The 12023-nt window shown below is 36.5% G+C and overlaps 1 protein-coding gene across 4 annotated transcripts in view; it reads left to right on the top strand.

Annotated features, from left to right (window-relative positions):
• The window catches only part of TBC1D5 (TBC1 domain family member 5), a 518872-nt gene that overhangs the window by 290895 nt on the left and 215954 nt on the right, over window positions 1-12023 (top strand). For all 4 annotated transcript variants that reach the window (XM_030550915.1, XM_030550913.1, XM_030550914.1 and 1 more), the window contains 4 exons: window positions 40-142; window positions 6416-6504; window positions 7969-8019; window positions 8114-8183. In XM_030550915.1, coding sequence (XP_030406775.1) covers window positions 40-142; window positions 6416-6504; window positions 7969-8019; window positions 8114-8183 — 313 coding nt within the window. The remainder of the gene's footprint in view (window positions 1-39; window positions 143-6415; window positions 6505-7968; window positions 8020-8113; window positions 8184-12023) is intronic.

Genomic DNA, 12023 nt, shown 5'->3' with positions numbered 1-12023 from the left:
TGTGAGCTATGTGATTTACATTAATAATTTTTTTTTCAGATTTCCTGAAATGCAGTATTTCCAGCAAGAGAGTGTGAGAAAAATTCTTACAGATGTTCTGTTCTGTTATGCTAGAGAAAATGAGCAGTTGCTTTATAAACAGGTAATGCAAATATCATACAGGTGGCATCCATTGACTCAACATTTTCTATAGAGCTTGACAAATGATTGAACAATAATGTAGGTTTTATTGTATCCAAAGTTGTATCATAATGCTTAAGCAATCAAAAAGCTACTTGTCAGCTACATGGTAAGAAATGTAAGCACATTCAAGTACATATGCATCCTCCTCATGATAAGACATTCCCTCAAATTGTCTTCTGTAAGCTGCTGAATCTTATCTTCCAACTTTTCTGAATGTTTATTAACAACCTCTTTTAAACGAAAAGCTTTTCTGGACTTAGATGGATAAATACTGAATATATGCACCAAAGTTAAAATATATGATACTGAATAACAATATAATGAAGTTGAAGGGTTAATTAGGGATAATCAAGCAGTTTTACAACATACGTAACATTTGAAATTCTTCTGATTTCTACAACATAATGCAGATATACTGTACGTTCGCTCTTTGGCCATTGACCATATACTGCAGCACCAAACTATGATGCAATATAGTCGGTGCAGCTGAAAAGTTTTTATCTTTTTATCTCTATATATGTTAATACAAGTTCCATTATATTACTAGATAGAATATCTACTCAAACCAATAGTCTCCTATTGTTAAAAGGTTAAAGATAACATTTCAAATGCACCAATTGTGCATTCATTTTAAGATGAAAGCTAAATACAGCATTTGCACCTCAGGTTTTAAAATGAGTATAATGTATAAATGCTTTAACAAGACTCATGTAGAGTACTTAAAGGAACAGAAATCAAAATATTTTATGTTTACTTTTTGGAGTAATTCAACATACTGTGCTGAGACTAAGAACTGAGTAACAATGAACGAGGACTAAACTGTAGAGAAACCGGGGGGGTGAGGGGAGAGAGCTCAGTGGTTTGAGCATTAGCCTGCTAAACCCAGGGTTGTGAGTTCAATCCTTGAGGGGGGCCATTTGGGGATTGGTCCTGCTTTGAGCAGGGGGTTGGACTAGATGATCTGCTGAGGTCCCTTCCAACCCTAATAATCTATGATTCTGTGTACATGGACAGAAAATGATTTATGACAAAAATGCAGAGTTGCTATAAGCATACAAATATTTTATAATATAGTGTATCCTTTCACACATTCTGCAACCACTCCATTCCCCAGCGAGGAAATTGAGTCTCATGAAAAGATTGGCATATTTGAGTGAAACTCATCAAGAGCTGTCTTATAGATGATATCGAAAATCAAATATACAGTTAACAAAAACAGCAAATCTCTATCAGCTGGCTATTTTTTATTTTGATGGACTGCGAGTGGAGTGCTACCTTGTGTCATGGAGAGAAAAAATTAGATCAGCAAGCCATATTTTTCAGGGCACTGTTGTGGAAAACACTCCAACAGTACCCAGCCTTCCTCATTTCTAGTATATATAACCCATAGTATATGCAATGAGGAGGTGATGGGGGAGAGGAAGATCGCATTCTAGCTAATTTAGTGTATCATTTATTAAACAAGAAGTATAATTTCACCTCTTTGATATGACTTAAAAAGACTTAATTACCCCCTGCTTGTGTTTAAAAATCCTGTTGATTCCTTAAGAGAAATAATACCTTGCTACGTAAGGCTTGAATATTTAGCTAGATTCAAATTAAAAAAAAAAACAAACCCACCCAGAGTTTCATCACAAGCTGTTAAAGCTATTATTTTGTACTAGGTGACACCCCGTTTAACATAGACCATATTGTTAATAGTTATGGGATTTTATTGAATTAATGAGACTGTTATCATGTAGTAGAGTGTCTTGCTGAGTTAATTGAAACTGCAGAGATTATATAAATGGTATTAATGAACTTTGACTGCCTGATGCCTCGGCTTTAATAAAGACTGCTTGGTGGGCTAAATGAACATAGGCAGATAAAGAACAGGTTCAATTTTGCGAGCCTACAGGCTGTTGAGAAAGAGAACTTCTTTTTACCTCTGTTTTAACTGGTATCATTTCAACAGTGCAGTAATTTCAGAAGAAAGTTGTCATGCCAGTAAAGGGAGGGGTAAAGGGCAGAAAATAAAATGAATCGGAATGGTGAAAATGGCTAATATCTATGACAAGCCTTCAGTGCAGTATTCAAGAATTGTGGTGCTCTGCCAAAGTCACAAAACACCCAACTAATCTTTCTCTCCTTCGTCCTTCTTTTTCCACTCCCATCACCACTGCTTGTTTCAGGATCTGCATTCTTGAACCAAAAATGCCTCCACAAAACTATCGTCAATAATAACCATCTTTTCTTTGTATTCTTGGCCCTCTTGCCCATGGATGACTCGTTCTTTCAAAGGCCCTGTCAATACTGTGTCAAGGATTAGCTGACAAAAAATACTGCGTATGTGGTGAGGTCAACATATAATTTTTGGTCTCTCTTAATCCTGTCATACCTGTCCATGGTAACCAACTCATTCATGACCTACACCCTTGCTTATTTCATTTTGTATCTAGGAATGAAGCCACACATCCCAAAATAGCTTCAGCTAACAAAACATGGCACTCCTCTGCTTAGCAGTTAGAGTTGCACATCATTCAAGTATTCATGCTGGCTCCCAAGAGAGCCACAATGTCCAGTACAATGTATTTGCCCTGATATTCAAGCCCTTCGTGGGACTGGCCCTAGCTACCTTCGAGATCCCCTCTGCCTTTGTGATCTGGATCTCCCATGACAGCTACATTCCTTGGTATATTGCAACAGTTAACTGGTAGGGGGAGATTCATGCATGCAGTAGATAACATTTTTACAGGAACTGGACCTAAATTCTGAAAGTCAATCCTTTAAGAAATTGGTGTAATAAGTTTTAGAACTAAATACAAATGATGTACCTTTCTCTCAGTTTCTACACACCAAACACTTACTTGTACACAAATGTAAACAAGCAAACAAAAACCTTTTATCTTATTGAAGCTATTTCTCTGAAAGGCTAGTGTGGAAGAATGAAAGCTTGTTGTTGTTAGTTCTGGGTTTAAATATTTGGGAGGCACCCTGGGTCTACAGTGACTTGGGTCAATATAAACCTAGCTAGATTGTAGATTTCCAAGGTCTCGAACATTATTATACCTCATCAGTTATAAAAGTGGTCAAGTTCACAGCTTTTAATTGAAACTGTTACTGTACTTAAAAAAAATTAATGCACAATATCAGCAAAGTTTACACTGCTTTCTTACAAGGAGCAATTTGTATGTTTGTTCAATGTGTGTAGAGTGTTGTCTTTGTAGTAGGTTTCATTGTCTTTTTTGACCAATATATAAAGTAAGATTTTATTTGACTAGCAAAATATACTGCTCTCCTAGTCATATTTATGGGTGAGTAGAATTTTACAAAACAGTAATAGAGACTTTTAAGATTTAAACATCAGTAGATCTTTGATTTTCTAAAAAGCTTTGGTGCAAGTAGAAGTATAAAGCAAGTATGTTTATTTTTCATAAAAAATGTAAAAATTATCTTAACATTATCTTCAAAAGGCCGTACAAATTTGGGTGCCAAAATTCTGGCTCTAGTTAATTAAAGAGAAATAAAATAATTAAGCTAAGCCATTAGGTCAGCCATTGTTCATTCATAATTGTATTGTCTTTTTCTAAATGTATCAATTTGTATTTCATTTCTAGAAATGCTGTATTTCTGGTTTTCTTTTAAGACCAGAGACACTATTATGAAATCAGCGTTTTGCTGTTGACAAGTGTCATAAAATTATCTGAATTCTGTCAACCCTTTTATTAACACTAAAAAGTTCTAGTAAACTATTGATTTACTGTAGAAAAATGTGTGTATAATACACTAGTGGCTTCTACTACCAAGCCCGAAAGCTCTAAATGTTTAAAGTGCTCTTTTAACTGAAGGATCAGAGGTGTCTTTTTGAAATCCTGATATTTTATCATCATTTGCTTTGTACTGTTTTATGTGGATAGTCACTTTCTGATTCTGCTTTAATCACAGGTAGTTATGCTATAATATTAGGAAATTGTGTGCTGTGCTAGGCTCTTATCTTCTATAACTAATCCTATCTTATGTCCTTTTATGTTCTTACTCTGTAGTTTGTATGTTTAATTTTGGTAGTCAGCTTGAGTTAGACAATCATTCTTGGCAGGCCTCATTTCTCTTACACAATTTTTCATATGTGTGGGGTGATAGAAGATTTAGACAACAGTAGATTTTTATATTTATTCTTAACTTTTAGGGAGTGGGAGTCAATAACATTAGAGCCTATGTAGCCTGCAATTTATCTCTATAGTTTTGGTACTTTTGTCTATCTTCCTCTCTCTGGCCTTACAAACTCTCCTTTCTCTTCTCCATTCCCATACTCAGGTCCATACCTCTCTCCCAAACCTGGTGGTGCTAACTATGATCTTATCACAAGTCTTGACATGTTTGATTATTTGAAGGCAGCTGTTCATGGAATAATCAAATGCTTTAAATAAAAAAACACCCAGACATACATTTCTAATCCTCATTGTTGCAGAGAAAAGCTTGAAAACATTACCCAAATGTTCCCTAAAAACTCAGAAATCAGAAGGCAAAGAGAAAACCTTCCAATGTATTGTTAAAAATCTTATGACTAGGAAGGGAGGGCTGACTCATGATTTTGAATGTGTAGGATTGGTAATACTGCAACCTCTCTTATAAAACCTGCCCTTCAATATCTGTGTCCTCTTCAAGGGCCACCCCCTCCCTACAATATCCTGCTCCCTTGTGTTCTAGGAGTGGTATTGAACAGGGAGTTTCTTTTCAGCATACTACTGCTGTTGTATTCTGGCACCCCTACATTCTACAGATGAGCAGCTCCTCCCTCTGTGGGCTTTTGCTGCTGAAGGGACCCATCTGTGGTTCCGGGCTCCATGTTGTTTAACTGGCTGTGACACACCGTCCACATGAATTGCATCATCTTGTGGCAGGAGGCTGGAATGGCAGTGTAGTAAGTGGTCAAGAAGGTGATTTGTGGTCCTACCTGGGTCGGATACTTTCCTAACTGGCATGCAAAAAATCTGAATACACTCTAGGAATTTTAGGGAACCTAACACAGAATATCCAATTCTTAATACCCAGTTGTCCCTGAAAAGAATGGTGGGTTAATTGTCTAAGTGAGCTGCATGAGAAATACAGTAGTACACATATTTATGAAATTACATCTGTGAAAATATTTCATGTGTGCTAAGGTGTCTGACTGAAACCCGTACTGCATGGCATTTTCTCTCACACTGCATCTGTTTCTGCAAAGGTTGTTGTTTTTTCTCTTCATTTAAAAATTAAGGCTGGGATCATCAAAGGGGCCTAAGGCAGTTCAGGCTTCTTTGACGAACCAGCTTGACATCCTAAGTGCCTCTGATGGGGGGGTGAGGGGGGGAAAGCTTTCAAATGTAACCTCAGTACGTACAAATAGAGGCAGAAGCAATAATTTGGAAGAGGTTTGCTTTGCCTTTTTAATCTCCTTAATGGGGTTAATCTTTTCAGCCAAGTGATGACAATTTAAAATGTCAATAATGAAGTATTTCACTGCTGATCATTCTTTGCAAAACATTCATCTGATCTAAGATTGTGGGAGGAGTTTGAATAGGCATCATCACTGGTTCGACCTCTGTACTTCTTGACTCAGGGTTTTTTGGGTTTGCACTGTAGATACCAAACATCTGAAATAGCAGTATTAAGGTTTTGCCACATATTGGCTTGCAAAGGTTTTATACATCTTTCCGAATAAATCTTTCATATAACATAATGAAGATACTTTAAAAAGAAATCTTGAGTTTTGGTCTCCATAGGCATGGGTATCTCATTTTCTGTTTCCCCAAATGGCTGCCTTTATTTTTTCCAAAGGCTACTGAGATCTCAGATTTAGAATATTATCAAATGAAAGTCAGTTTAGATTTCATAATTTGTCCTTATTGCAGATCTTGATACTATAGCTCATGATTGTAATTATCATGAATAAAATTCATATTTATGAACATAGATCTTGGAGTAACTGCCAGGTGCGGGTTTGTCTACCCTTGCCAAATTGTTGTCTGTTACGTAATGAAAAGGGAGAATAACTTGCTTCCCATATTTTATAGGCGAATAAACACTTAGATTTAATCAGAATTTAAAACAAAACCCATTGATTATGAATCAAGTCTAAGAATGTAAATTTTCTTGCTTTTCATTATGCTGCTGTTGCTTATATTATTGGCTGCTGGATGCTGAGGTGGAGCATTACTGTGCTGGTGCATGAATGAAACATCTTATTGTACTTCTGTTTCCTTTTAATGTTTAGGGTATGCATGAACTTTTAGCACCTATAATCTTTATCCTGCATTGTGACCACCAAGCTTTTTTACATGCGAGTGAAGCTGCACAACCAAGGCAAGTGTTGAATATTTATCCATGTAATATAGAAATTGTCACATTTTCCATGTTATTGTAGAGTTAAGAATTAACTGTATCTTCTGTAGAATTAACATATTGGCTTTAAGGTCTATCCAGATAAAACTGATAGTTAAGTTTTCTTTTATTAGTTTTTTGTTTTATCATGATTAATAGGCTAATCCTTGAGATTATTAATTGTCCCCATGCCTCCATGAAAGTGAAAAGTAACTCATAAAGGGGATTTTTGGAGAAATAGTAATTCTTACATTTTAGTCAGTGAAAAAGGGAGAGGGACCAACCAGGGGAAAAGTTTCAACTTAACACTGGTACATATAGTGCTTTAATCTCTATCGTTGTAGAGAGGAGGCAGATCAGAGAGGTCCAGTCCAGGAATGGATAAGTTGTGTATCAATATTTTCTTCTCATACCTTTAAATAATCACTATAGAAACAAATTTCAGTGATAGATAATTCTTTCATCCCATACAAGATTTTTAATAGCTATATTATATGACTGTCATTTAACTTTAAAGTAATATTAAGTTTAGGCATTAGTTCTCCATTTCATGAAAATAGTGTACACCTAAAAATTGCAACACACGATTGTCCCTCAACTAAATTCAGATGCTTTTTATTCCCTTTCTCCATGAATAAAGCTTTTACTTGTTTTTTTAACAAGTTGCCTGCTTGAATCACTTAGTGTTGTGCAGCCATATTTTGCAGTTGTCTTACTACATTTGCTTTTGGAACCCAGCTGCATTAATATAATTTAATTACCCCTATTATAACATAACCTCTCTTAGCAAGATTGTCTAAAGATCAGTGTTAGCATAGGGATGGAGTGTGCTTACATGTATTTGTTTTCATTCAGTGTCTATCATTAGAAATGCTGAAGTTGCATTATAGGATGCTCTTCAGTGAAAAGTAAGCTTGCAGGATGCTCAGAATAACCATGTAATATGCATCCCATCCCATCCCCGCTGAAAAGTGAGCTAAGCAGCAAAGTAGATGGATAAGAGGTACTGTCACTGATTAATTGCTGTTAAAATACAATAAAAATAGAAGCTATTAAAACAAAATTAATTAATGTTTTGATATTGCATATTTGACCGGTAACCATATTTTTTTTGTTTTGGACAAACAGTGATAGATTGTGCAGTAATCAATTAGTCTAGATCAAGCATTTCAAATAATACATTGTGACATTCAGTAATTTGTTATTTGGAATAATTAGATGGTTACTTCATTGTAACTCAGACAGGGCAGCTAATTTGTTTTTGATCTTTAAAGAAAGGAAAGACTTCATTTGTTCAATGGAGTTACTCTTTTTAATTAAAAAAAAGACTAGTTTTTCTCATTTGCACTTTATACCAAGTTGGCTTATAAGTACATAATAGTACATGAGGAACACTGACCAAAAATAAATATTCAAATTTTGATTGTTCATTCTTGGCTGTTTCAGTGAGGAAATGAAAGCTCTTTTGAACCCTGGATATCTGGAACATGATGCCTAGTAAGTTTTAACAACTTCCTGTTGTCTTTACATTTCCTTTACTTCTGTGGGCAATGTATTATCTAACATCAGTTTTCCATTTTTTCCCCCTCAGTGCAATGTTCACACATCTTATGAAAACTGCAGAACATTGGTTTTCAACTTTTGAACATGACGGTCAGAAGGTAAATATTGTTGTAAAATATATATATTTATAGTACTTGCAAGTGAACATGCTTTAACACAGCAAAATGAAATAAGTTGAAAGTAACAGTCATCTTCTTAATTAAATAAAAAATAAATTCCTTGTGGGTTTCCTGAGTATCCTTGTTGGTTGCCTCACTTGTAGAAAGTTATCTAGTTGACTGCTTGTGTAGATTGAAGGAGAATATTGTAATTGTAATTCAGTTTACAATTTGATGTTCAATCATGGTAATCATTATGTAGAGTAAAGCAGATGTTTGTCTTGAGTTTGTTCTGGGCAGAGACTTCTGTCTTGCATACAGTTGTTGCCCTGACCTCCCTCTAATGATGATGATGTGTTCACCTATTTAGGAAGAATAGAGTGTGCAAAACAGGATGGGGAGTGGCACTCTGTGATAAGAATTGACATTACCTGTTTTGAGTAACTGATTACTCAGAAGAAATTTGAATGCTTATGGATCCGTGTCCTAACAGACCACTAAAAAACATTGAGAACAGGATGATTGCCTGCTTACAGGCCTATCTACAATGTGTCCAGGGAAAAAAGCTGTGTGATCATAGGAGATTTCACTTAGAGTGACCATATGCTGGAGATCTCCTGCTGCCAGTACTAAAATATCTGTGGAATTTTTAAACATTATATATGACAATTTTGTAACTCAAGAAGTGTTGCAGCCCACACGAGGGAAATCTTTATTGTCCGGCTGTAGTGAAAGGAAGGCAGGATACGCTCAATATGATTTTAATCAGGCAGCAACTTTATTATTAGATGTTTAGGACTGCCTGACAGGTAAAAGTGCACAGTGCCGATAAACCCAACTTCATTCAATAACTTCTGCCAGCTCCCTGTCTTTTTCCATCCAGGTCCCTGAGCCAATCCATTTCTGGGACCTTCCTCCCTCCACATAGGAGAGTTAAGGTGGGCCATAAGAAAGCGGGGTGGGCTCCCTCCTATACCATTCATAGGAATCCCGCACACCCCTGCTCTCTTCTGTTCCTTTAACCAACACCTCGTCTGTCCTTTATCAAGCCATTTATCCAGTGACTGTATATACCTTCCCTGTGAAGAACCTGCATTGCACAGTCGCTCCACACTTACATATTGAGTTGTGACATATTAGCCTAACTCCCTTCATGCCTCACATCAACAAATCCCTCCCTGAACCCAATGTGGGGAAGGCGAAAAAATCTCCACTCCACCTAGGCCAATCTGATGATGAGGGAAAAATTCCTTCCCAGCTCTCCTAAAAAGAGGTGGCTAGCACAATCTTCACAGCAGGTCCTGATCAGACCTAAAGGTCATGGAGGATGGATGCTCTATGGAACAGGACACTTGGGCTTGCCCCCTTTTTAAATCCTTCTGCCCTTCTGGTCTCAGGGGATAAATCAGTGACACAATGCCTGACCCATTCCTCGATTTTGCAGCAGCTTCTGATCTCTCCCCTCCCCACCCACCGATAGACAACTGTTCCTCTTCACTAAGCCAGCCAGATATTTCCCCTCCCCCACTTAAAGGTGCAGTGCGGTCATTAGACCTTATCCTAGCAGATAAAGAGGAATTGATCACAAAACTAAAAATTAATTGTTGTTTAGGTACAAGTGATCATGACTTGATCACATTTATAATATGCAAGCAGAATAAAATCAAGAATTGTTACATATATACCTGTGCTTTAATAGCTCCAATTTCACAAAACTGAAAACCATTAGGAGCCAAATCAATTGTGAGGAAGAATTTTAATCAGAAAAATGTGAATGATCATTGGGAGTCATTTAAAAACACCTTACTAGATTCCCAAAAAGCCACAATTGAGGAAAAAGGCCATACTGATTGATAAGTCTTTCTGGTTTAGAAGGGCAGTGAAGGCAGCTGTAAAAATTTAAAAAATAATATATAACAAATGGAAAACAACAGACTGGATGTTTTCTGAAAGATTTGCTCTAGCACCTTTAATAACGCCTCCCTGTTCACCTTGACCAAGTGTCCTCATGGCTTCATGAAAATATCCTTTTGATAAATGTTTCCAAAGTTGAAATATTACACTTGGACAAGAAGATCGTACTCAGGCAGATTGAATCATCTCCTTTTCCCGCCTCAACTCGGATTTCCTATTTGTCTTCACTCTTGGTAACTTAATAACACTGCAGTCTCCTTCTCTTCTTTCCTCAACTCTCTCATCCACAGCTACTTATCTCCACCTCCACAACACTGCGAGTGTATCTTTGCCTGAATTCCACCTTTGCTTCACTCCTGATCTGTGCCTTCATGTCCTCTCTTCTTAACTATTGAATTCTTTGTTACCTCTTCTTCCCCGGTTTCTGCTCTTTAGACTTAGACTTAAGTTTTCTGCATATTTTAATCACATGCATAAAGCCAGGCTATATTAGTTCATTACTCTACTCCAGGGGTAGGTAACCTATGGCATGGGTGCCAAAGGCAGCACGTGAGCTGATTTTCAGTGGCACTCTCACTGCCAGGGTCCTGGCCACCAGGCTGGGGGGGGTCTCTGCATTTTAATTTAATTTTAAATGAAGCTTCTTAAATATTTTAAAAGCCTTATTTACTTTACATACAACAATAGTTTAGTTATATATTATAGACTTATAGAAAGAGACCTTCTAAAAACGTTAAAATGTATTACTGGCACATGAAACCTTAAATCAGAGTGAATAAATGAAGACTCGGCACACCGCTTCTGAAAGTGCTGACCCCTGCTCTACTCCATTAAGTTTCTTATTTATTTCAAAATTTAGTTAAAACAATGCCAGGCCCTTGATAGTTTCTCTCCAGTTTACTTGTTGTAGCTTGTCTTTCTGTACTTTTACCCAAGCACCCTTTGCTCATGCAGCACTGGCCTCCTTTCTCATCCTCATTATGCAACAAAATTCCTGTATTTTCCTACCTCATGGACACTCTTTTCAAATCTAAGGTTTTTTTTCCCCTGTATATTTGTCTCTTAATTTCTTTCTTACCTGATTATGTGTTTTAACTCCCTGGAGTGTTTTGGGACAGTTTGTATGAAAGACATTATGTGAAATGTAGTCATGCTGTGTATGACCCAGACTCATTAATAAATTACTTCCTAAGAGACCTTCAGGTTTGAGTTCACTTGCTGCACTTCAGTTTTCTCCTGATCTCAAAAAGAATATCAGAAGTTCATGAATTTGTCGGACCAAACTGTAGTTTTCTGGGTGCCTGATTGTGTGCACTTAAACCTGTATTTAGGCAGGTGAAAAAGAGTGGTGTTCTCCCACAGCTCCCATAAAAGCAACTCTTTTTATCTAGATGCCTCAATATAGCCTTAAGTGCATATCTCTAGGTACCTGGTATAAACATTTTGGCCTCAGTTAGCTGGGGCCAATAAGGTATGTACTTAATGGACTTTTAAATAATTGCCTGTAATTCAGGTAAAACTCTTGTTATACATTTCATTAACTCATTACATAGTCATTTTTATTCTAAATGATGCTGTGAGATGTGTCTTTCGTCACCAACTGTTCAGAACTCAGCTTATTAAACATTTAAATTGTTCCAACTTCTTAGTAAAACTAGTGAAGTTTGAGCTTGAATTTTACATTGAAACTAGCTAAGTCAATCTAGAGATTTACAGTGCTTAGGTAGAAGGTAAAGGTTTACATTACATTGCCTTTTCCATGACGCTTGTGTAAATAATTAGCAATACAGAGCATATGGATTAATATCTAATTGCATATGGTTTTGTGTTTTTATAAAACATGTATAATCTTTAACAACCCTTTGTCTTTTACAATAATTACTTTGAGGGTTGGCCATGTAATAAAGTTTGAAACTTCACAAATGA

This window comes from Gopherus evgoodei, chromosome 2 (genome assembly GCF_007399415.2).
Source record: "Gopherus evgoodei ecotype Sinaloan lineage chromosome 2, rGopEvg1_v1.p, whole genome shotgun sequence".
NCBI classification, from domain to species: Eukaryota; Metazoa; Chordata; order Testudines; family Testudinidae; genus Gopherus; species Gopherus evgoodei.
The sequence above is the reverse complement of the archived record's forward strand: the minus strand, read 5'-3'. Positions and strand labels throughout refer to the sequence as shown.